Here is a 26,276-nt window from a genome sequence, read left to right as displayed (position 1 = left end):
ATAGAACAATGAACATGGCACACTTATGGGTTATATGAGTTGATGATTGAGTAAAGGTTCGTATTATTATTCAAGGTTGAGTTGATCAATGGTTACTTTTCTCAGAGTACAATGTGTAATGTAGTTTGAACTACATTGTTTAATTGAGCTAGTAATGTTGATTATTTTGCTATACTCTGTATTCTGATATGTGGTGATTACTCAGCTTTTTGCTGACGTGTGTGTTGTTTTGTTATACTATTTGTGTTTGCGGCCATGTCTTTTTCTTATGGTGGCCCTGCGACGATCTATTTTGGAATTTGTCCTTAATGGTGAGCAGTAAAAATTGTTTAAGCAGGTTGATCAAGTGATCGTAGCTAAAGGAGCTCAAGTGATCGATTAGTGTTTTTATATCGAGTTTGTAAAGTTGTATAAATAGCTCACCTAGATAGGTTGTAATTATTGGGATTTTGTAAGCCTTAACACTTGACAGGTTGTCAAGTGTGGCGGTAATACCTCTGATTTAGGTGTATGCTTCCGCAATTTTATTTAGAGGTCGTTTATTTTCCTTTAATTCTTGTTTTTTTATAAATTGGTAAATCGGGGTGTTACACCGAGATTTATTACTTAGGGTCTCAAGCCTTTTCGTCATCCGGCCCCGAAACCTCAAAATTTCCTCAAAAAGCGTGGATTATAGCCTTCAATTTTGTAATTTTTTGACATTTTTCGATCGGAATAAAAATTTCCAGATGTATACCATGGTCCCTAATACCTTTTGGGAGTCCAATTGGGTTGGTGGAACCATCCAATATGCCCTTAAACGGTCATTTTACCCGTTCACAACTTGTAGTGATTTCGTAAACTCAAGCCTACCACGTACGCTTATGACAACATATAATGATCATATATTGTTTCAAATGTCATTATATGACCTCGAGACATATTCCCTAGGGTCTTAACACTTTTCGCCTTCGGGCCCCGAAGTCTCAAAATTTTCCTAAAAATGCGTGGATTATAGCCTTTAATTTTGTAATTTTTTGACCTTTTTTTGCCCGAAAATAAAAATTGGCGAGATGTTTACCATGGTCCGTAATACCCTCTGGGAGTCCAATTGAGTCGGTGGAACCATCCAATATGCCCTTAAACGCCCATTTTACCCATTCACAAATTGTAGTGATTTCGTAAACTCAAGCTTATGACAGACGTTTATGACAACATGTAATGATCATATGTGGTTTCAAAAGGCATTATATGACCTTGAGATTTATCTCTTAGGGTCTCAAGGCTTTTCGCCACCGGGACTCGAACCTCAAAATTTCCTCAAAGAGTATGGATTATAGCCTTCAATTTTGTAATTTTTTTACCTTTTTTCACTCGGAAATAAAAATTGTCAAGATGTTTACCATGGTCCCTAGTACCTTTCGGGAGTCCAATTGGGTCGGTAGAACCATCCAAATATTCCCTTAAACGGTCATTTTACCCGTTCACAACTTGTAGTGATTTCGAAAACTCAAGCCTACCACGTACGTTTATGACAACATATAATGGTCATATATGTATCAAACGTCATTATATGACCTCGAGATATATCCCCTATGGTCTCAATACTTTTTTGTCACCGGGCTCCCGAACCTCAAAATTTCCTCAAAAAGTGTGGATTATAGGCATACGAATTGGAGCATACGGTGTGGAAGGTTTAATTTGGTTGCGAAATATGAAGATCTTTTATTCAGTTCCTAATTGATTGAATTGGACAGATTGGGGTTGAATTGAACTTAATAGAGCTGAAATGAAAAATTTATGAGAGAAGAAAATTAGAAAGTGAACTGATTGGAGTTAAATTAGACTGAATAAAATTAAAATTAAGCTTAACAGAACAAACCCTAAAGGACTGCAGAGCTTGTGATGAGTCATGAGTTCATGACAAAACTTATCATGGACCTCAATTACCTCTGAATCAAGTATTAGAGGAAACAACTTTATAGTTAACTATTTTGTGCAAATATAATTACATTATGTTAATTTTTGTACCGGTTGTAGGGTACCAAAAACAAAAATAATCTTAAAAAATTCAACTATTTCACTTTTTAATTACTCACATTTGTCTTGTAATTTTTTTTTTTTTTCATTTACAAAAACCCAATAACAGTACATGTAATATAGTACATGATCTTTGTTGATTTCATTATACCTTTACTTACTAGTGTGATATTTTAGGGAAATTTTATGATTAGATTTTGGTCCAATTTGTAGGTAAAAAGTTTTTAAGTGACTAAAGTGTTGTACAACCATTCATTACAAACTCAAAGAATCAAATTCTTCTCAAAAAAAAAAAAAAAAAAAAAAAAAAAAACACTTTGTTGCAATTGATGGAGTCATATCATGACAGAAATACTCCATTTATATATCATCAACGTCCCATGATATTATAGCCAAAAACACATCCACAATTGCTTTGACTTTTTACTACAAGGCCTCTCTTTAGTAAACCAAAATTGACTTTTTATGATCAAAATTTTAAAACTTTAACCTTTTGTTTTTTTTTAATTGGTTGGAATTGACTTGTAGTAGATTAATGACTTAATTAATTAATTAATATATCAAACATACAAGCAATATCCATCATATCCACTCATACACAACCATTTCTAATGTGAATATACAAATTTAATATGCTTTTTTTTTAAAAAAAAAATTGTCACTACAAAGTACAAACTCTATCTAGATGTTTGTGGCTTGAACTTATTCTTCTTCCACTAATCTTAAATTCTCATCTTTTTTAATAATAAATATGAGGCATGTAACCAAAATTAGGAATAAAGATTTTTTTTTTTAAAAAAAAAAAAATCAAAGAGATGAATCCAATACTTTAGATTTTCATTAACAACTTTGGGAATAAAGTTATATGGAGGGAATAACGCGCAACACCATAAAATATATTCTCGATATGGTCGATTGATATCATGCATGCACCTACATATTCATTATAAATATCATACAATAGCCAAATCCTACACAGTACAAAAATTAGACCAAATTTCATATTACTTTAATTTCTTACTACTCCAAATTACAAGCAATTAATTATAATTACATTGTGAAATATGACATGGGGATGGGGATATGGGCATCAACACCAATCACCATGGCAAGGTTCATATGGCTATGGTGGTAACCCATATGGTTATGGAGACTATCATCATGGAGGGCATCATGGTTATGGTCATCATGGTGGTCATCATCATGATTATTATGATCACGATCATCATCACCATCACCATCACGGTCATTACGATGATCATCACCACCATGGCCACCATCACCACCATGGCCACCATCATTATGATGATCATTGTTGATAAAACTCATCATTTATATGAGGTTTTATGTAAGATATATGGCTAAACTTTGTTGCTATGCTTTTGTGAGATGAGTTTCTATGTATTAGAAGAATAAAGAATGCCCTGCTATTATGTGTAACTTAGTTTGTAATCTTTGTACTAGCTAGTTGTATGATATTATGATGTACTCCGTATTTGTGTGTGTAATATTAGTAAGATTAACTTTTTTATTATATGATAATCAAATCCGAATGAAATTTTCACTTAGTAAGTTCGTCATTTCCTTATAAGTGGCGTGGTACCTATCTAGCTATTAATAAGTAGGACGTATATATAATAATGAGTTTTATATAATTTATAGAAGATAAACAACCCATGTATATTGTATAGTAATTAATACATGCATGTATATATCAACAACAACATAATGATATGGTAACTTGGTAAGTAATGAGTGTGGGTGTGATTGCTAATCTAATGAGGGACACCTTCTAAATAGGATCTCGATATATCAAGTTGGTATTTAGAACCATGCATCTTTTGCAAATTTTCACTACCAATGCAATATAACTCCGAAATAGCCACATTATTAAACAATACTCATTCTAGTTACTTTATTATAGACCTACTGAGATACTTGTTATGGCTTCAAACTTACTTAAATGACCTTGAGGGATAACCTATATATTCTCTTCAATTTTGGAAAAATTTTCCGAAATTGGTCAAAAAGCATGGAGGCCTTTAGTTTTGGAAACTTAACGACTTTTTTGGACAAAAAAAAAAAAGAAAAAAAAAAGGAGAGTTTGGGGTGTTTGCATGACCAAGTAACTTGAAGATTACTTAGTCGGGAGCTACTTGAGGGGTTACTCGAGGAGTCGAGGTGTTTGGTCATGAATTACTCGAGGGTTACTAGGCCAGGGTTACTTGAGGAGTTAGTCGGTTAGGAGTAACTAACTCAAGTAACCCCGACCGAGAAACTCGAGTAACCCCTGATTAAGAAACTCGAGTAATCCATGACCGAGTAACCCCCGGGCCCTGACCAAGAAACTTGAGTAATCCCGGAAACTCGAGTAACCCATGATCGAAAAACTCGAGTAACCACGGTAGCTCCAGTAACCCCTAATTAACCGAGAAACTCGAGTAACCCCTGACCCATAAACTCGAGTAACTCCTGACCGAAAAACTTGATAATCTCGAAAACTCGAGTAACTCCTGACCGAGAAACTCGAATAATCCCGAAAACCTAAATAACCCCTGGCTAAGAAACTCGGGTAATCCCTGTTACACGGTACAGCAGGTTATATACAAAAATTTGTAATCAAACTTTTGACTTAACTTCCACCATTTTGTCTTCAACTAAAGTCAAAATCGACAACTTTGAACATAAAATTAGAAAACCAAAAAAATTAAATTAAAACAATTTCTTCAACAACCACTCTTTTTCACTTTCTCTCTCCTCGACCTTCCACAGTTTCAGCCATGGAAACCTCAACTTCCGGCAATGGCGGCGGCGGAGGTGGTGGCGGAGGTCCGGCGCCATTTCTGTTGAAGACATACGACATGGTAGACGATCCGTCGACCAACGAGATCGTATCTTGGAGTGATTCCAACACTAGTTTCATCGTCTGGAATCCTCCTGAATTTGCTAGGCTTTTGCTTCCTACTTACTTCAAGCATAGCAATTTCTCCAGTTTCATTCGTCAGCTCAATACTTATGTAATTTTCTTACAATTTTATTTTCGTTTTCTATCTTGATTTTGATTAATTTGCTTAATTTTAGGTTTTTGATTCAATTTTATGGAAAATTCTAGGTTTTGTTCTGTTTCTTATGTTGCTGCTGATTAATTTGATTTTTCTTAGGTTTTTGATTCAATAATATGGAATTTTGTAGGTTTTGTTCTGTTTTTAATGTTGATGTTGATTAATTTGCGTTGATTAACTTGCTTAATCTTAGTTTTTGATTCATATTTTTAGGAATTTTGTAGCTTTTGTTCTGTTTATTTGGATGGTGTTGATTAATTTACTTAATCATAGGTTTTTGAATCGTTTTTGAGGAAATTTGTAGTTTTTATTCGATTTCTTATGATGATTTTAATGTTTATAGATTTATAGGTGGTGGTTGAAGTGTTGATTGTGTTATTGTACTGTAATTTTGGTTTTTAATGCGAAAATAAGAACTTGCTTGATTTTGAGATTAGTTCAAGAATTAACAGGTTGATTGAAGGCCGAGTTTGTTCTTTTAAGTTTAACAAAATGCAAACAAGTTCTGTGAAACAATTACTGAATTACCCCGACTTTGAACTTTTCAGACAAGTTCCGGATTCAATTACTGAATGTAGCTGATAAATTTTGGCAATTAGGTTTAGTTTTGTTAGAGACGGAATCAAAGGTAGTATAGGTTGGTAGGTGGTTTGTGGTTGGTGTATTGAAAGGTTTTTAAGTACTACGTATATTACATTCTGTGCTATTAGGGTTTACACTGCTTTTGCTTGATCCTTGAATGAGCTTCATGAAAGGCTCTTTAACAATTAGTTTTTTGTGTATTTGAGACTCTGGGCTAAGACATGGGTTGATATAATTGTGAATGATGGTAAATTTAATACTTAGCCTTTTGTGATTTTGTATATCTGAGATTCTGAGCTAAGATATGGGTCGTAATGATTGTGAGTGCTGAGAATTTGATTGCTTGTACAGATTCTGGATATCTTAGACCGTGAAGTTAGTTGATTGTTACTCATTAGGGTATGTGTAGACTATGTTTGAAATCTGGATGTAGTCAACCCTGATAATGATCCCCATCTTTTTTTTTTTTTGACATGTCAACCTTTGATTTAAATTGTGAAATTCATGATTCAGAAAGTTGGAATCTGCTTCTGAAGTATCGTTATTCATTGCACTCAAGCTGAATGACCTAGCGCTGCTCTGATTCGTAATAGTGTAGTGCTGGAGGTGTCTCCGATTACATTGCTGCTGGTCATTGTTACTCCTTGTTGTTTCAACTTTCAAGTTTCTTTGTTAAATTAAGGGCTTGTTTGAAAATAAGAGCCTGAATATGGTTGGTTTAAGGCTAATTTAATCATGTCAGGTGGACTGAACATGGAATATTAATTTTATTTGGCAGGGATTTCGGAAGATTGACCCAGAAAAATGGGAATTTGCGAATGATGATTTTATAAAAGATAAGAAGCATCTCTTGAAAAATATCCACCGGCGAAAGCCCGTCCATAGCCACAGTCATCCTCCACCAGATCCAGAAAGAGCAGCATTTGAGGAAGAGATGGAAAAGCTCAGTCGTGAGAAAAATGAACTTGATGCAAAAGTTTCAGGTTTCAATATGCACCATTGTGCGGCAAAGTCTCAACTTGAAGATGTCACACTGCGACTTTGCGATATGGAGAAAAGGCAAGAGAAGCTAATTACCTACTTGCAAAAAGCAGTTCAAAATCCTGCTTTTGTTGAACATCTTTCTCAGAAAATAGATGCTATGGACCTCACGGCATATAACAAGAAGAGGCGGTTGCCCCGATCCGATCACTTCCTACCAGCAGGGGAGAATAACTTTGGGGACAACCAAAGCTTTTGCAGACCAGAGGTTGCTAATATTTATCAGCAAGATTTGTCGAATAAACTTAAGCTAGAGCTGTCAACAGCTGTTTCTAAGATGAATTTGGTCTCAAATAGTACACATAGCTCAAATGAAGACTGGGCAAGTCCAACAAGGAGATCATCTGGGACAGACCCAAAAGATGCAGAATTGGGTATATGTACACTGCCATTTGCCACTGAAACTTTCGATTTGTCAGACGCTGGAACATGCCTGGGATTTAAGATGGATGCTTCATTGTCGGACAAAGTTGGAGTAAAGGAATGTTCAGGTTTGCCGTCTTTGCAGCAAAATATGGTGTCAGCAGAAGAATGTGATGCGATATGCTGTCAGTTGAATCTTTCATTAGCTTCTTCCCCTGTACAACTCAATCAAAATGCCTATCCAAGTAGAGCAACCCATATGGACGTGGATGCTAGTGGATCTCAAGGGAAAAAACCTGATGCCAGCGGTAGTAATAGAGATGGACTGGGGGTGGCTTCAAAGAACAGTCATCCAATTGGTAATGTTGCCAATTCGTCATCATCACAAGAGACTCGGAGTCATAACCAGGATCCTACTCCTGCTGCACCTGCCCGAGTAAATGACCAGTTCTGGGAGCAGTTTTTGACTGAAAGGCCTGGAGCTTCAGATACAGAAGAGGCTTCTTCATGTTATAGGGCTCTACCTGGTGATGAGCAAGAAGACAGAGGGTCAAGCCATGGAATTTCCAGAAATGCAAAGAATTTGGGTAAGCTCACTCTTTGAGCTGCTACATATATTATGAATAGGATTTGTATAGACAATTAACTGTTTTCATTCTGTTGAAATTATCCAGATCTATACGATTTAAACTTCGCCAACCATAATTTAAGTTGAATCAACTAAACATTAAATGTTGTATTTTGTAAATAATAATCTAATACGAGTAGTATTCTGCTGAAATCTGATTGTTTCTTTTGATAACTGCTAGTTGCTCGGCTTTCTCATGCAATTAGCTTATCCTTGTTTCCCTCTTTACGCCTTTTAGTTGCAGACCTTGCAATGCATTAGCTATTGTTTTCTAGAATGCCAATTAAAATGTAGATTTCTTTAGTCTGCTTTTTATCATCGCATGTGCCAAATAGCTGAAAAGAGTAGCCGTAATTTTATCCTTAGAGTCGCTCATGGACACTCTAGATGGAAAGGTTCAAATATGTCAGAAGTTATACAGGACTTGAGCCATTATTAGAAGCCTTTTACTTCCTTTCTTTTTAGCTACAGACCTGGATCGGTGGATCCTACTGGAGGTCCTCGTTTACCTCTATTACCTACATTCGATACCCAACAAAATTAATCGCTTCAAAGACCAGCCAAACCTTCATAAACTAGCCGAACCTAACACTTGGACAAGTATCATCGTCCAATAATTCACTAACATCCCTATTTTCGACCTGTATGGGAAGCTAGCAAAGCAGTAGGCTCACGAGTGTAACAAGGCTCAGCCATTCTTGTCTTGTATAGATTTGGATCTGTTACAGCCGTTAACCAATTTTCAAAGTACCTGACAAAATATGTTTTTCAGTCTGCTTCCCCCCCCCCCCCCCCCCCCCCTCTTCTTGTCCTTAAGCTGTAGGCTTGTGCAGTACAATAATGCTCATTACATTAGGTACTGACTACTGACTAGTGACTTAGTGAGCCACTGAAGTTAGTCAAACATTAGTAGTAGTTTCTATCTCATCACTGTCTAGCTTCTGTTGACTTTTGTTGCTAATGGAGCTCACAATGCTTTGCATATGTAATACAGTAAGACTGTTGAGAGTGGAAGTGATTTCAGCACCTTTAAATTGATTCCCACACTTTTACTCGTGAGCGGAATCGCGACAAATTATTATATGCACTCGGGAACTCCGAAAGTACCTGAAAGTGGTGCTCTCGGCCATGCTCTTCCTTTAAAGGTTGAGCATGTCATGCGCACCTCAAGTTGAGATAGGACTCATAGGAGCACTGTTTTAGGTATTCTTAGATGCAATGTATATAAAGCTTATAGACGTACTCAATTTTTTTATGATTTGTCAATTGTTATATAGCCTAAATTATAATCAACGAATAATCTGTTGATTATTTATTATAATCTTCCAAATTTTATACTGAATAGCTTGCTGGCAGCCACTTGTTATAATCATTATCACATACTTAAACAACTAACAATTTGCAAAAAAATATCCAATGTTCACTTCCACTACTAACATTATTCACAATATTAAAGATGAGAGCATCACAGGATTCACAGCAAGTTCATAACCTTATTCCTTCTAACGTGACTCGCCGCCTTCTATGGAGCAACAAAAGCCTCACTTCCTCCTCATCACCTTCCCGGCCCAAGGTCACATCAACCCGGTCCTCCAATTCGCCAAGCGGCTCCTACAAGCTGGAGCCGACGTCACCTGTATCAGCGCCGCCTCTGCCCACCGATGCCTTAAAAAGGCCACGGTCCCTAAGGGTGTGAACTTCGCCACTTTTTCTGATGGGTATGGCGATAGTTTTAAGGCCGCCGATGCAGATATCATGAACTACCTCTCAATGTTTCGCCAGCGTGGGGTTGAGGCCCTATCGGAGCTCCTTGACAAGAGTGTTGTCGAGGGTAAACAATATACATGCTTGGTGCACACAATCATACCTTGGGCCGCCGAGGTGGCACGTAAGTTTCACGTGCCATCCGCGCTTCTTTGGGTTCAACCTGCCATGGTTTTTAATATCTACTACAACTATTTCAATGGCTATGGTGAGGCTTTAAATGAATGTGAAAAAGACCCATCATGGTCGTTAGAATTACCAAACATGCCATTGAAGCTCAAAGCACGTGACCTCCCTTCATTCCTTCTTCCTTCCAACCATTCCCTTCACACTTTTTCCATCCCTTCATTCCAAGAGCAAATGCAACAATTAGAGATTGAGGATAAGCCAATAATCCTAGTGAATACCTTTGAAGCTTTAGAAGTTCATGCTTTAAGAGCTATTGAAAGGTTCAACTTAATTCCTATCGGCCCTATCCTTAACTCCGCCTTCTTGAATGGAAAGGACCCCTCCGACAAACCCTTTGAAGGGGACCTCTTCCAACAATCTAAGGAGGTGGATTACATGGAATGGCTAAACTTGCAAGGAAAAAATTCCAAGGTGATCTACTTGTCGTTTGGAAGCATCTCAGTGCTATCCAAGCCGCAGATGGAGGAGTTAGCCAGAGCCCTGATACAGAGCCAAAGGCCGTTCTTGTGGGTCATTAGTAGGGAGAAGAAGAGCCATGGAATAAATGTAGAAGATAATAATGAAGATGAGTTGAGTTGCATGGAGGAGCTGAAACAACAAGGGCTAATAGTCCCATGGTGCTCCCAAGTGGAGGTGTTATCTCACCCCTCAGTGGGATGCTTTGTGACACATTGTGGGTGGAACTCGACATTGGAGAGCCTAGCATGTGGTGTCCCCATGGTCGGGTTTCCACAATGGATGGATCAAACAACGAATGCTAAACTGATGGAGGATCTATGGAAGACCGGGGTAAGGATCAATTTGAGTGAAGAAGGAGGTGATGTATTAGTTAAGAGTGATGAGATTAAGAGGTGTTTGGAAGAGGTTATGGAGAGTGAAGAGATTAAGGAGGATGCTAAGAAATGGAGAGAATTGGCGGTCAAAGCGGTCAACGAGGGTGGATCGTCTAATATGAACTTGAAGGCTTTCATGGAGGAATTGTTCAATAAAAATGTTGATTGCAAAAAGAATCATAAATGATGAAGAGTTTGATTAATACATGATTTTTTTACATTACATTTGTTGACTGTTAAATGTTAATACCTACTTAATTACAAGCTTAGCCTATTACAAAATATGACCTCAATAGTCAACATTAACACTATGCTAGTCTCAATAATATGCTAGCTAGACAAGCTAGGCTTTTGTATGAATGTATGATTAATTTCTTTGTGTTTTTAGCTATTCTCTAGCGCTAAAATTATCGTGTTGGTTATTGTAACAAAAACTTTTGTTAGCATTGAAATTTAAATTGATTATACTCCATTTGTTCTTTAGAACTCAACTTAATTCTCCATTTAGGTGTTTTACAAGATTTGACTCGTGTTTAATTTATTACAAAGTATTGGAGTAATTTTATTTTATTTTTTTTGACTAATTTTATTTACTATATCACCCCTCTTATCCCACATTAATTATGTCTAAATTGGCGATAATTGCTTCCCTCTTTTTGTGGAGAGTAGTGGAGCTATAATTAGTACATTATAATGAAGGTCAATGAACCAATAAGCTCAATTGATCAAGACAGATCTAAAGCCACAACACTAACATTGGAATTTGAGCATTCACACATAAACCCGAATTTATGGGTCGGGCTTTCTCAGTGATAGAGAATACTTCATTGAAATACAATAACTCCATTATTAGTCGGTGCATGTGTACATGATACATTATTTATTGTATCATAACAAGTTTCGGATCTATTTCGGGTATGGATTAGGTAACTTATGTTTAGGATCGGTATGTTTTCCATTGGTGTTCCACCCGGTTCATCCTTAGGATTAATTCGGATTTGAGGATCAGTTTTGAGTGTTTAGGTTCCAGTTCCCTCCCAATTATTGTTGTGGGGATCGCATACGAGTTCTCCCTACCAAGTGTAGTCCCAAACACCACTACACCAGCAGTCAATTCATTGTTTAGGATCGGTATGTGACTATGTGTCATATGTCACTCTAATCCGATCCGAAATCAGCATAAGTCAAGATATGTCAACTACCCTAAACAAATAAAGAGTTTAAAACGAGTACACATTGCATATTCCAGCTTACGACAAACCTATGAAGACAGCTTGAATTAGCCAATGAGTGGCAATTGTCATAATTTGGCCTACCAGTACAATAAACAACCATAACATAAAGTAGTTTTTATAGTACAATATTGGTAGTAATTTTAAGATAACGACACAGAAAATGTTAAAGGACTAAACATAACTGAATAAAATCTTTAAATAATTTACTCTTTGCTAGAAATTTTATCCCAACACACACATTATCATTTGTGCTAATCAATTGTATAATTATATCCTAATCTAAGAGATTATTGAGAGAAAAATAAGAGTGTAAATGTTTGTACCCATCACGACTTTTATCTAGTTACGTAAATTCCAAAAATTCGTACGTTAACAAAGTAGATCACAATCAGGTGAATGATTTTTGTTGATCATCGTAAAAACCATCATATTTGTTGACCACCTATGAAAGGAACATATCAACCTTACTAAAGTTGGCTTCTATCACAATATTGAACATATAAGCCTTAATAATGATTAATGAAGGATGACAAATTGACAATAGAAAAAACATCATCGCCAATCCCATAAGGCTATAACTATAGCCAAACCATAAGAGTGATGCAGATGGTATTTGATTCATACATTAAACACAATATCATATTAACTGTTTTTCGAGGACTAATCTAGCTGACATCCTTAGACACGAGTTGCTCTACCAAGATGTCACTCATGCCATATCACTTTGAGTTGGCCCTTTCTAACCATAATATTTATGACACAACAAGCAAACATTTAGTATCTCTCTTTCTCTCTCGGTGGACCACTAGTTCAGACCGTGACCCTTACCATATTTAATGTCTCTCAACTAGGTAAAAATCAAATCTTTTGTTAAACCAAAAACAAAATCCCAAAAAAAACAATAAAAAATCACTCACTTATCAAACAAAAACCCTTTAATTTTCCCCACAAAACTCCCAAATTAGCAATGCTCACAATCAAACTTAAATTACTTCTTACATTACTCATAATCTTACAAACCCATCTCATATTCTCAAAAGGGTACTCAGATTTGAGCTTAAATTCAACAGAAAATGATGAAATTGTGAAAAGGGTTTGTGATGAAAAGATGGGAAATTGCCCTGTTGCAACTGAAGCAGAAGAATTTGAGGTTGATTCAGAGATAAACAGAAGAATTTTGAGTATGAGGAGAAAATATATAAGTTATGAAACATTGAAGAGAGATGTTGTGCCTTGTTCAACACCAGGATCTTCATATTACAGTTGTGGTGCTACACCAGCTAACAGATACAGAAGAGGTTGTAGTGTTATCACTAAATGTGCTAGAATGTACTGATTTTTCAAGTTTCTTTCTTGAAAAAGAACCAAACTTTCAGGGTAATTGTGTTATCATTTTTTAATTTTTTGTGGTTTATTTTATCTTTTGTGTAATTGATATTAGTATGATTATTTAATGTGTTAGATACAGTAAGTAGTAAAGGGAAAATTATCTCAATTTTAGCTTTGTTTGTGGTACAATTTTATCTGGGATTGGAGTACTAATTGAAATTTTGTGAATTGGGGATATTATTGGTAAAATGCTAGTTTAATTACTATGAAGATATAGAAATTACTTGTTAATTTCTGTTGATTATTGGATAATGGTGATGGTGTTGATGAACACTTGGTATTTTTGCTGTAATTTCTGTTCTAGCTGAAAAATATACTATACAAAGTACATTTTCTTGCTGTCACAAAAGATGAATTGTGGGCATAAGTGCACTGGTCTATGGTGTGAATGTGATCCTGATTATATCTTATACAGTTATACCAACTACCAAGACAATGTCAATATCAAAAATTCAAAGCCTATGATTCACTTTTTTACTCCAGTCTCCAGCCGAGTGGCCACTGTCCAATTACCATGTCGGTCGTGTCTGGTGTCCGATCAACACCCACTTTGATCGGAAAAGTTGATTTTTCGGAAGTGAATTTGATCGGAAAAGTTGATTTTTGGAAGTACAATGTCCTGAAATCTTATGAGCACATTGTAGTTAGACTTTTCATAAGGGCACACTATCTACAGTTCAGCAATTGTTGTTTAACTATTAAGCAATTATCCGGAATCATTGATGTAAAGCACGGTGAGCAGGCCACTCGTTTAATCATTAGTATAAGTGCTTCAGAAGCAGAGCAAGAACCAATTTGTAACATAGTTGAAGCTTTTGAGAGCATGAATTTTAATGCTACTTGTATAATAGTATTCCTGTGTTAAAGTCTGAGTCGGAGATGAGATGAAGCTATAGTTTCTTGGTTTCGATTATTATGTTAAGATGTATGCTCAGCTTGCTTGCTGAATTTACAAGACATCAGCGAAAATACAGGTCTGAGGGCATATAGCAGTAGCTAACTAGTTCTGTTCGAAGATTTCTATTCTGCATCAATAATCCAAATTGTGTAAAAATTAAGCAAACTTCTTCGCAAACACTCGAGTTTAATCATATATGTACAGACTAGATAGAGTGAATGTCAAGGCTATCATACAAGCCTTCTACTTACAGTTGCTCCATGAGAAAGTTTTAAGTCAATCATATCCAAAACTTGCACGAAATCTCACATGAGAAAAAGAGTATGCATCATCAAATAAAAGAGTAAAAAACAGGTTGAATCTCATCATTTTCTCTGTCCTAAACAATGAATCCAAAGGCAGGTGAATTTAGATAGTTTTACAGGTCAAATGATAGTGACTTTTGTGAGCCAAGACAAATTATGCATGAACATTTTTCAACATACTTCATTTTCATGTCTTAAAAATAAGTGATCTTGTTCTATAGTTCTGTACTGTATAAAAAAAAACTCAACAAAAGCCACTTTCTTTCCTTACAGCTTGAATCAGCAGAGGTTTGAGTTGCCAGAAAGGCGACTTAATTCATTTTTGTATTTTCGACTGGATCAATCATCAGGCAACAGTCAACCACATCATATATATACATAGCTCGAGTTTTAATGCTGAAATTTGAGTTTAGGCACTAGTAGTTCACAAACTTCTGGTCTTAAAGAGATCAGTAAAAAAAACATTTCCTTCAATATGGCGGGGATTGAAAGGTGTTTCTAAACAATATCCTTTTGACTTGTTACAATAATTACACAATTGTAGCAAATCTGTTTTCTTAAATAGCTACAACAAGATTTAATTCTATTGCTTCAATAGAGATTAAATGATCTTGTTGCCAAGTAAACCTAATTCCTAAATTAACAACAATACAAACCACTTTGAAAGCTTCCAAAGCAATTTGTTCGTTCAATTACTCTCGATCATTTTGATGAAATTCTTAATTATCCCTTTACCCTCTGGAGTGAGAACACTTTCAGGATGAAACTGGACCCCCTGCAAATCGAATATGGAATAAGTGTTAATATCTAATTCCCCAAAAGAAAGCATGCACAATTAGCAGGGCGAGCTTCCAACACAAAAATAGCCCCTCACAAAAACCAAGGAAGTTACCAAAAGACCACTTAATACAAAGAATGGGAACTGCATGTGTATTCATTCTTTCTAGTGCATATTAGCATATATTTGATTGCAATGATCAAAATGACACACTCACACCTTTTAGAAAAACAAAATTACTGTGTCAACACTCTTCAATCTCCAGTTTCAATATACCACAATCAATAATTGTAGATGAACGAGGCGATAGACTGGATTAACAAATGAATCATTTAAAACTAATTCAACAGGAAGCCCAAGAAAAAATTGCTCGACAAATTGAGACATCAACATCCTCAAAGTACAATGTGCGAGACCAGGACTTGTTTCAGTATGCATGTCTCAAAGTGAACTGAACTTATTGGCCTTCCTTTCTGAATGGGTACAGAACTTTTTTATTCTCCTTTCCTTAAAGATCTTTCCTTTTTGGGTGTGGGGTAAATAGGAGTAGAAGATGGCATAAAGCTGTAGACATGTTTTTACCTGTAAATTTTTATATTCTTTATGGTGAGCAGCCATGACCAACCCATCCTCGGTCCATGCAGTTATTTCAAGCTCGTCAGGAAAGTCATCTCTGGTAATTACAAGGCTATGATATCTTGCAGCAGTAAAGGGGCTGTAGCATAGAGAAATTTCTATCATTAAAGTCTGGAATATACAATAGAAGGTACAATTTCGGAAACATGCAAGTTAACACACGTGTAAAACATAGCTATCTTCATTTCCCAGTAGAACACAGCTAGAACTATTTGTTTTTCTCTTTTTTTCATTAAAAAAAGAAAAACCTAGTTTTAATAGATAATCCTTTATCAGACCGACGATCTTTATCATGCTAGCACTTTAAACTATCCTACAGACTTGGTGACAGGATGCAGATAAGAAGAGCAATAGTAGGAGGCTCCTTTCTTTATTTATTTATTTTTTTTTTTAATAAAACCTAGCATACTTCAGTGCCAGAAGAGGGGTTAGCATGCTGAAACATTTAAACAGAATCGACCTACAAAATCATCTAACATAGTAACATAGCTTAACTACAATCAATGACAATGAAACGAGGCTCCTCTTCAACAGATAAGAGCTAAAAAGCAATCTTAATGGTTCAACAAACACTAGTTTTATTTTATTTTTTTTATACTAGTACCCAAAAAACAAGACTCTAAATAAAAAAGAGCACTACAAATCACCTGCATGATTAAATCTTGCTATATGAATCAATTACTACTCCAAAATTGGATCACTTGTAGCAGTGTAGCACCTCTTGATTTTGATGCCTTACTCTATTGATATAGACTTTGATCATAATAACAATACACAACAAAGCACTTACTTGGGTAAACCTGTAAACAAGCCATTGCTCCCCTTCTCATCATAGTACACAGGTGAGCTTTTCCCATGCACAACTCCATATGGGGAACGCACAACCTTCCCTGTAAAATTATAATGGTAACATGACTTAACAGAAGGAAAATGGCTCTGCAAGCGATAAACACACACTTGGAATAGAATACATCAGAAACAGTCAACAAGTAAGATGAAACTGTAGTAAACAACTAAACACCCTCATGCAATAATATATTTTGTACATAAGTCTGGGCTGTAAGCCTTTACAAGTAATATAGCTTCTTTTTCTTCCCCATTCAATAATGTCTGAATGACAAGTTAAATCCTTTATTGACTCCATAATAAATTCAAATTTAGATGATAAACACATGATGGCACTCAAAGCCATGGAATCCCTTTCCCCACTAATACAAGTACAATCCTTTAATTGCGGGTATACCTTTCTTAGACTAACAAGAATTCACAATAATTCAAGCACTTCATTCAGTACTGGACTACTGGTAACTCCAGTATATTCTTTTAACATCACCAGTAAAACAGCATATAAGGTTCAAAACTTCACATCATCATGAGCTCTAAAGTTTAGACTCTTGAGTAGAGCATTTTAACCTCAGTACATGCTCATCCTCTAGATAAGGTAAGAATAATGTAAGTCCAGCTAGAGATGTTTTGACCTCTTTAGAATGTGTAATTCACAAATCACAATGTGAGTACACCCAACCTGCTTAATTATGTTTAATCACAATGAAAATCTCGTAACTCCTATACTAAACTTACAGCTGTTACAAGGCAAGAAAAGAATTGCCTGAAAGAGCAATTTAATGACACTTTACAACAGTAATACTGGCAGCAGCATAGGTAGACAGAGAAGTTAAAGCAGAATGTGAAGCAGCATCATATCCAATATTCCAATTTACAGTAAAAATAAGCCTTCAAGACTATTGAGAAACAAAAGTGATTTTTTACCTCCAAAAGCCTCTCCAATGCACTGCAGGCCCATACAAACACCAAATATTGGTACAGTGGGTCCCAATTCCAAAACAAGAGCTAAAGAGATTCCTGAGTCCTGTGGTGTACCTTTCAATGGGAATGCATGAGCATTTTGTTAACAAGGGCAACAATAATTAACATCAGCAATCACATAGCCACATATACATACATGAATCGACCAACCCTTCAACCAAGCACTTGGACTTCATCTTTCAATCGAAAATAAACAGAAATTTTAGGTTTCAGAAACAAAAGTAAGTACAACATGTCAGAATCATCTAAATCATATAAAAATTCAACTCCTCAAACAAGAGTTGTCGTCCAAAAGTCAGATGATGATGTGATACATTCTATCCATGTACATGAACTTGATCACTTTTAAGTAGTCATTGGATTTTCAAGAATTTTTTTATTTTCCTGTTCTCCTAAATTGTTGCAATCCTTACCTTCTAAGAGTTTCTGCAGCCAAAAAAAACATTAACCTGTTCAAAACATTCAGCCAAAAAGATATCAGAGATGATTTTAAGAAAAAAGATTGAGGCTGAACCCCCTCTTTTGTGAACTCTAATGCTTCAATTTGTCTGTCTCTCTTGCTTACTATTCTCACCTTCTATTTAATTTGACAGATTTCTATGCAAACAGTTCAAAACTACCAAGATAAAGTACCAGATAGTATGTATAGTTTTGGATCTTCTACCAGGAAAATGAGATCACTTACGCCCTCCCCTCCCCCCCCCCCCCCCCCTCCTCCTTTTTACCCTATACCTTCACAATTTTCAATTGTAATCTTAAGGTCAAGATTTCTTTCACTTCCACTTGTGGGTATCAAGTCCACACCCAATATCACTCCTATGCATCTGAAAGGACTCCAGTCACTCCACCCTTGGCAAACAATTTGTAAACCTAAGATAATGAGAGGCTGCTTCATGATTAAACACACACAGGGTGTTTGTAGCTTTGTAATAAAAAGGAATGTAACCAACTATATATCCATCTAAAGGTAATCCATTACCATGCAAAAGCAAAAGAAGAAAAAATTACTCCGATCAAAATGGACATATTATACATAAATTTTATACTTCCTCCGTTTTCTTTTACTTGCAACACACCTTTTAAGCACGCAGTTTTAGGAGATGATTAGTGAGGGTAAATGAGCGATTTTATCAATATAATTTTTACACGAAAATTAGAATAGGGTTAAGTATCATTTGTAAAAATTATAATGAAAAATTTGTCCGTTTACATGACATAAACCCGACCTCAAAACACGTGCCACAAGGCTGTGTTGCAAGTAAAAGAAAACGGAGGAAGTACTTTTAAGATAAATAAAAGAGCAAAAAACTCTCACCTGGACCCGGAGATATAAGGATTCCCCTTGGATTTTTCCTGGTACAACAGTTTGAACAGCATAAATTAACTTTAATCTAATTGAAGTAAAGAAAATTTGATGCAATGTTTAAAACTTTACACACACTTGCAAGCAACAAATTAACATAACAAATATAAATAAACTAAACTAATCTTCTCCCACCTTACCTTTTCAAATCTTCCACAGAGATCTCGTCATTTCTGTATACCTCGAAATTTGTACCTAATTCTCCCACATACTTGAAAATGAAAACAGCATAATATAAAGTGAGACAATATCTTTTTTGTAACCAGCAACTTAAAAGTCTGAAACTTAAAGCTCAGGTACAATATTCAGATAAAGCAACTATAACAGAAGGCTACTTAGGTCATTGATCCAATTTGTATAAGAACACAAAAAAGGAAGCTTGGAGTATACCCTTGCAATATCCAGACCAGAGTTTGGAAAATGAATGATTTCAAAAGGCAGATTTCTCTGACATAAAAGGTGAACATTTTAAATTTTGCAAAACGTACTTACGAATATGGACAGAAAAAGTGACCAAATCAAGAAAAGAAGAAGGGGGAAACCCCCACCTGGTGGGATGAGCATTAAACCCATGACCGTTAGTTTAAGGCATGAAGGAGGCCCCGCAAAGAGGGGAAAGAGAAGGGCGGGGGGGAAGCCCCACCAGGTGGAAATGTGAGACAAGCATCAAACCCACGAACATTAGGTTAGGATAGGAAGTGAAATATTCGCCCAACTAAAGTTCACTTTTCATAAAGAGTATCAAAGCTCTAAGAAAAAGGAAACAATTCATGCTTCATACCATTTATTTTATTACTGAAACAAATGAAGTTATAAATTTTGAGCCTTCAAGATTGTAAACCCACGACCATTACATCAACATCAGGCTAGTAGCTCAAAACTAAATAATCAACACCTTTCCATGATTGGTTAAATCTGGATACTAAGCAACTTCCTGTTTTCATTAGAGAGGATTTCTAATGTCCTGTTCTCATCATTACAACCACCCTCAACAGTATACATGCCCCGCGCCTTACACTCTTGTTCTCATTAAAACTCTACCCAACCCCCGCCCCCCACACCCCCCAAAAAAATTATGCAACTATGATGCACACGTGACCTGCTGTGTCAAATGAATAAAGCAACACTTATTACTAGACTACAACCTGAATACCAAAGCTAAAAAAGGGTACAAAAACGTTAATATGATGGTTGGACATTTCAAACTCTATGAGAAAGACACATGAGTATAAACTCTAGACATACACCAGATAACTAGAATCCAACTTGCAATTAATAAATGATAGTTCCTAACACAAAATTGATGTGTTGCGAGTGAAGCAATAACTTCTCCAAACAATGACAAAACAGCTCCATTAAACATTTAATTGCTTCTTGATCCGATTTAATTAGAAGCACCATCACAGAAAGTTAAAAGCATTTGTTGTTTCTATTGATACGTGCCACTATCAACCAACTTCTTAATGCCACGGTGCACTATGAACCATAAACTCCTAATTTTAATAATTCATTGACTGTCCAACTTTTTGTAGCTTCTTGACTTGATTTACTTAGAAACATGGCAAGCATAGCCAACCATATTTTCCGCTACTACCTACTGACCTACACATGCCACCATATTGTATCAACCGATTTCCAAATTCCACATTTGTATTTTTATTTAATTCCCATATTTTTGTTGCTTCTTGACTCAATTTAGTTATAAGCATATCCACATTTGTCATTATATATAGATGCAACCATTTTCTATCAACCAATTTCCAAACGCCACGATGCACCTATGCACTAAATACTCTCTTCAAACTTTTTGGAATTCACTGAATGTCCATCACAATTTATTCAATAACTGAATCTATCGTATCCTCCACCTCCAACGCGATATATAATAACTAACTGACCTTCCAAGCTCAAAATCTACATACATACCAGCAGCGCAGAAAAAGGCCAAAAAATAAAAAAATCATGAAACTCAAACCTCTAAAATCAAATAATTTCACCACAATGAACCCACATTTCCACTTATTAAGTTATAATCATCACTTCATATCACAAACAATAATCATGTATCTTCAATTTCACCAGAATCCAGTTCTACAATCTCCCCAAATTCCCACTTATAACGCTAGAATCATCACTTTATATCACAAACAAAAAATAAAAACTTCAAATTTGGTACTTTTTTACATGAAATTCAGCAGAAATCAATTCACACAAACACATGCAAATAAAAAAAATTAGCTTTCTCAATCAACAATTTTAAAAACAGCAAAATCAATGTAAAAACAAACCTGGCAAAGATTATAAGTGAAGCTATCATAATTATCAATGACAATGAAAGGGCGAGAATCCACAGCCTTAGTATCCGCCGCAACAGCCTTCAAACCACCATTAAAATCACCTCCATTTTTAATTGAAAACTTCAGTGAAGATGATTGGGCGGGAAATTCCCGAGAAATTAGGGATTTGAACGAAGTTTTGATCGGAGAAGTGGTGGAAATTTGGCCTAACGTATGCATGGTAGAAAGAATTTGAAAGAGGGAGAAATTGGGGAATTAGGGTTTTTGAGAAAATTGTTGAAGAGAGAGAAAGTTCAATCGGAGGGAAGAGAGGAAGCTCGGAGCAAGAAGAGGCACAAAATCTGTTGAAATAAATGATTTCTTTCCTTGGTCTTTTTTATTTTGGTTGTTTATTAATACGTCATATAGAATTACCGATAGACTATGGTTGAGGTGTATCGAGCAACATAATATGATCCGGATGCATTAAGTGACATATATGACTCCGGAGAATAAAGATTTTGCCAAAGTGTTGAAATTTTTTTATACAATCAGTTTTAGAAGTAGAATCTAAATCATGTCCATATATTGGAATATCAATCAATTCTATATTCAAAGAATCAAAGGTCAAGATTGTCATCACTATGAGTCTATGATTAGCAAAGCTAGTGAAGTATAAGCTAGAAAAGTCTTTTTGATTTATGGAGTATGTAGTTTATTTATGGTTAAGGTTTTCTACTTGAGTAATTAATGGTTACGATTTTTGAGTTTGAAGCTTGTTTTCTTGCAATTATTTTAAATTTTAAGTCTAACATGTCTTATGTTCTCTTTCTTTGATTTTAGATTCATAAACAATTGTTGATAGTTGCATTCAGTTGAAGTGTTTGGAGAATTAGAATATTAGATTGAAGTCACTTGAAGGAGTTAAAAAAGACTAATAAAATACAAAGCAATAAAGGTTCTAACACTATGTGAGAAGAATTATGGAGGATCGGAGATTAATTAGCTTCCATTCCATTCATCCATTCCATCACGAATGAACGTCTAAACCAAAGCTAAAATTGATTGATTGGTGTTGAATCACAAATACAACACCAATATCGTATTAGATCAACATCAAAGATTCATGATGGAATGTTATGATGAGTGAAGACTGAAGAATTTGGTAATAATCAATATAATCAACAAACACCAAAGAAGGTTGATTATTACCACCCAAGATGCCAAATCGGTTATATGTACGACCTTTTTTTGTAGTTCCTGTAATCTCATCAACGAAGATATGTTTCTTATGGTTCTAAACCAACTTATATGGCCATGAGTGACCCCCCAATGCATACACTTCATTTTTGTTAAATTAGCATGGATTATATTTAGTTTTGGACATTTTTTTAGATTGGACCCAAAAATAAAGGTGCTTACCTTAGATCCGAAGACACCCTAGGAGTCCATTTGGGTCGTTACAACTTATTAATGAAGAAAGATGCCGTAAATAAAAATAAAATAAATATTCAACTACATTGCACTTGCCTACTATTCGTTTGAGAACTGAAGAGTTATCAAGCTTTCAATTTCACAACCTTAACAAAACAAGGAGTAATAAATTTAGCATTACTGTTGTTCTATCTCATCAAAATTTCTTGTTCATCACTACATACTACACATCGAGTACTTAAAGACCGATTACAATCAAATTCTGTAATAATATGACATTCATATTTGGCTCCCAGCTCCCCATGTCCCCCGAAGGACAGCAAAAACTGAACATTTGAGGTACAGAAACACCAGGGGAAAGATCCTATCTCCTAACTAAGTTTCATCTACCAAAAAGAACAGTCTCACACCAAAATTCGCTATATCTTTAAGAAGACTCGACGTCAGATTCTTCCAACCCTTCCCTATACACCTCAAAATCATCACCTCTCAAACTACAGATCAGATGAAGCTTGAATGAAGTCATCTTCACTCCAAGTAGACGCTGCAAACAAAATAGTTCAATAAGTTATCTTCCAATAGCAGACTAGCAGGAAACAAAAAAAAATTATGGCAAGAAAGTAACAAATTGCAATTCTTGCACCACAATGCAACCTAACGTGAACTGAAATATTAACCACAAAATAGCATCCCTATTGTCCAAACACCTTCTATCCTCTTAACCCTATAATGAGTCCAATCTATGTTTCATGATATATATTTGTGCCACACCATCTACATCCACCAATAAGTTCTAATCGGATGGGACAAATGACGAGGCCCAAATTGGAACATGTGAATGTAATCCCAGCTCCCTCCACCCCCCCCCCCCCCGATATATATTTGTGCCACACCATCTACATCCACCAATAAGTTCTAATCGAGTGGGACAAATGACGAGGCCCAAATTGGAACATGTGAATGTAATCCCAGCTCCCTCCAACCCCCCCCCCCCCCTGAATTGCCAAAAAGAGAGCTCCTAAAAGTACACGTATTCAGAACAGAAAATCTTCAAATGCCATGCATGTGTACCCAGATAATTCTTAGAAAACTTCCTTATTAAAAAGGGTCCAAATCAATCTCAAACCTTTGCTAATCAACTCCCTAAAAAAACTCCAAGCTCATTCTACCTAAAGGAATGTCCGCTAGAATACTTTCTTTCACATAAAGCAATTCTGAGGCTCTCTTAAGCACACTGAATAAAAGTAAGAGATACATTCATCACAAATTTATCTCACAGTATTTCTTCACTAAACAGAGTCAACACCTTACACTGTATAGGGAGTACTGAAGTATAGACAGTAGAGCAGTAAATTGTGACACTAACCAGGATACGAGATGCTTCAGGTGACAAAGGATTTCCTTCTTCACAAACAACAAAATCTGAAATAAGCTCTATCACACCTGCCACGACAAAAAAAAAAAAATCAATTAATGTTCACAATTTCTTTTCTCCTTTGAAATTCATTTGGGGATGTGACAGATTCTGAACAATGAAAATAGCAGACCTTTGTTTAACCGCACAGGCATCCCTTGCTTGCGTAGAAAGGGCTCCATCTCATGGCTGAACTCAGTCAGAGGTCCTTCTTTAAGCTCCACCTGCAAGATGCATCATTTGTTCGATTAGACAGACAAACATAAGACAATGAACTTTGAATTTAAGTTCCAAGTTCTATGCAAATTATCCAAGAACTAGACCACATAAATGATGAATGATGCACAGAAATCTTTTAGCCTTAAAAATATTCTTATTCTCTTCAAACAAGAAAATAATATCATTTGCATATACATAACCCACCAATGTGGCAGAATAATCTTATGACTAAGAAACAGTTACTTTATACAATATAAAAACTAACCTTCTCGGTAGCAAGACATCCCGTCCTTGCAAAATCAAAAACTTCAAACTCTTCAAATATTCTGCAGATGAAGCCACAAATAGCAACATTTAGAGGAGCATTGATACAATAACTTTAGAAGACCATGTACTACTTTCAATTACTACTCAATGTAAACATTGAAGCAAAAATCCCATCTTTAGACAGTCTTTTATCACCCAAAAAAAGGGAAAGAATATCAGCTTGTCCCCTCAACATTGCCCTAATAGATATATGAAATGCGAAAGTAATAAACAATGACATAGACAACTTTAGGATAATTTCTCATGCATACTTTTTTACTTCTTCCTCTGACATGTCTGTAAAGAAAAGACCGGTCTCTCCACGCAAAAACTGCAAAAACAGGACGCAAACAAAGTTGAAATGAAACAAGATCAAAAGCTGACCCAGAAATGTAAATTAGACAAATAATAAGCAGATCATTACCTTTGAAATTTTATGAAGACCAGATTTAATCTCATCAGAAGCAGAACGACCTAAAGCAATCTGCATGACTTTGTTCGATCCAAGAAAGAATCTGAAATTGCGAGTGGCACAATTTAGTCATCATAAGTCATAACCAACACATAGAACAACCAGCAAGATGCATGACTATTAGAAGTAATATTGCTTCATATGATTCTCAATGAATTAAAATTTAGATACCTAGCTACACATTGTAATAAACAATTCCACAACCATGTCAATTAGTCCCTACTAAAAACCTACAATGCTCATTCAACTGTAATCATTACACAGCATAACCATTAAAAAGACTACTCAGCCAATAAGTAAAGTACATTACATGTAACAAAAATTCAATCTTTCGCCGCTAAATACCATTGAAAAGACCTCTCAACCATTAAGTAAAGTACATTACATGTATCAAAAATTCAATCTTTCACCCCTATAAATGTCAAACATCAAAATAAAGTAACATCAAATTGCATAACAAGTACTCATACGAAAAAAAGGCGGTTGCCAATAATAATCACCTGCCGGAGGACTTGATAGAATCTCTGAATTGTTTGAATTTAAGATTCCTCATGTTCTCGAAAGCGAATACATAAACAGATGGGAACTTCTCTGCTGCTTCCCTTATTGAGTTAACAATCACCTCCTTATGCTCTCTTCCCTTCTTCTTTGTCTTTGATAAGGTCACTGCAATTTCGATTAATTTTCATAATCAAATTCAAATTCACCAAAAACCCATCATTTTCTCTGTAATCACTCTATGACCCACTTCAAAATTAAAGACAATAAATTTAACATACCCAAAATCAAATATTGAACAATTATACAATTCACAGATTAAATACTCCAAAAATCCCATAAAAATTGAAAACAAAATATAGAAAAAAAGATGAAATAACTAGGCTGGTAGAACTAACAATTGCATAAATTATATCATATGAAAGAGTGAGCTATAATTCTTCAATTTATTCACAGTATCGCAGTACTTAGAAATTCTTAATACATTGAAAATTATATAAAAAATTAACAGAAGAACATAATAAAGAGGAAAAAATAGGAAGGTAAAGCTAAGGAGAGAAGGAGGAAGAGAATACCTGCGCGATTTCTTTTGGATTTCGGCATGTTTGGAGAAGAAGAGAGAGAAAGAGGACTGCGGGAAGGAGGAATGAAGAAAGAGGGGGCTTAAGGAAGAAAGGGGTTAGGGTTTTATAAACTCAATTTCATTTTTACTCCAATAAAAAGTTGCCTTTGGTCCTAGAAGAAA

At 35.5% G+C, this 26,276-nt stretch overlaps 3 protein-coding genes and 1 pseudogene across 3 annotated transcripts; 2 read left to right on the top strand and 2 right to left on the bottom strand.

The window, feature by feature from the left end:
• Positions 1-4,733: 4,733 nt before the first annotated feature.
• On the top strand, positions 4,734-7,848 carry LOC145609072 (heat stress transcription factor A-5-like). Its single transcript, XM_081664639.1, has 2 exons — positions 4,734-5,036; positions 6,442-7,848. Exons 1-2 carry the CDS (start codon positions 4,800-4,802, stop codon positions 7,669-7,671), a joined length of 1,467 nt encoding a protein of 488 aa, XP_081520765.1. The 5' UTR covers positions 4,734-4,799; the 3' UTR covers positions 7,672-7,848.
• Positions 7,849-9,153: 1,305 nt separating this feature from the next.
• LOC145609061 (UDP-glycosyltransferase 75C1 pseudogene) lies at positions 9,154-10,894 on the top strand (annotated as a pseudogene).
• A 3,867-nt stretch (positions 10,895-14,761) lies between these two features.
• On the bottom strand, positions 14,762-21,568 carry LOC145607651 (anthranilate synthase beta subunit 1, chloroplastic-like). Its single transcript, XM_081663241.1, has 7 exons — positions 21,201-21,568; positions 19,053-19,123; positions 18,865-18,902; positions 17,493-17,603; positions 16,513-16,612; positions 15,669-15,801; positions 14,762-15,083 (listed from the first exon to the last, which is right to left on the bottom strand). The coding sequence occupies exons 1-7, from the start codon at positions 21,426-21,428 to the stop codon at positions 14,997-14,999; spliced, it is 768 nt and encodes a 255-aa protein (XP_081519367.1). The 5' UTR covers positions 21,429-21,568; the 3' UTR covers positions 14,762-14,996.
• A 1,217-nt stretch (positions 21,569-22,785) lies between these two features.
• Positions 22,786-26,250, bottom strand: LOC145608260 (uncharacterized). The gene is made up of 8 exons (XM_081663870.1): positions 26,107-26,250; positions 25,534-25,699; positions 24,986-25,076; positions 24,834-24,892; positions 24,521-24,581; positions 24,170-24,260; positions 23,989-24,065; positions 22,786-23,166 (listed from the first exon to the last, which is right to left on the bottom strand). The coding sequence occupies exons 1-8, from the start codon at positions 26,132-26,134 to the stop codon at positions 23,050-23,052; spliced, it is 690 nt and encodes a 229-aa protein (XP_081519996.1). The 5' UTR covers positions 26,135-26,250; the 3' UTR covers positions 22,786-23,049.
• Between the last annotated feature and the right edge of the window lie 26 nt (positions 26,251-26,276).

The sequence above is a fragment of the Chenopodium album genome, chromosome 23 (assembly GCF_948465745.1).
Source record: "Chenopodium album chromosome 23, dcCheAlbu1.1, whole genome shotgun sequence".
Lineage (NCBI taxonomy): Eukaryota > Viridiplantae > Streptophyta > Magnoliopsida > Caryophyllales > Amaranthaceae > Chenopodium > Chenopodium album.
Note: the sequence above shows the minus strand (reverse complement) of the source record. Positions and strands in the feature narration are given on the sequence as shown.

What these genes read in the sequence shown, in the direction of transcription:
- LOC145609072 (XM_081664639.1), top strand. Translation starts at nt 4,800, where the DNA reads ATGGAAACCTCAACTTCCGGCAATGGCGGCGGCGGAGGTGGTGGCGGA. An exon ending in TTCGTCAGCTCAATACTTAT is followed by an intron (nt 5,037 to 6,441) that starts GTAATTTTCTTA and finishes TTTATTTGGCAG; the next exon opens with GGATTTCGGAAGATTGACCC.
- LOC145607651 (XM_081663241.1), bottom strand. Translation starts at nt 21,428, where the DNA reads ATGCATACGTTAGGCCAAATTTCCACCACTTCTCCGATCAAAACTTCG. An exon ending in CCTTATATCTCCGGGTCCAG is followed by an intron (nt 17,604 to 18,864) that starts GTGAGAGTTTTT and finishes TCCCATTGAAAG; the next exon opens with GTACACCACAGGACTCAGGA. An exon ending in CATTGGAGAGGCTTTTGGAG is followed by an intron (nt 16,613 to 17,492) that starts GTAAAAAATCAC and finishes ATAATTTTACAG; the next exon opens with GGAAGGTTGTGCGTTCCCCA.
- LOC145608260 (XM_081663870.1), bottom strand. Translation starts at nt 26,134, where the DNA reads ATGCCGAAATCCAAAAGAAATCGCGCAG. An exon ending in TCAGAGGAAGAAGTAAAAAA is followed by an intron (nt 24,582 to 24,833) that starts GTATGCATGAGA and finishes CTTCATCTGCAG; the next exon opens with AATATTTGAAGAGTTTGAAG. An exon ending in GCCTGTGCGGTTAAACAAAG is followed by an intron (nt 24,066 to 24,169) that starts GTCTGCTATTTT and finishes TTGTCGTGGCAG; the next exon opens with GTGTGATAGAGCTTATTTCA.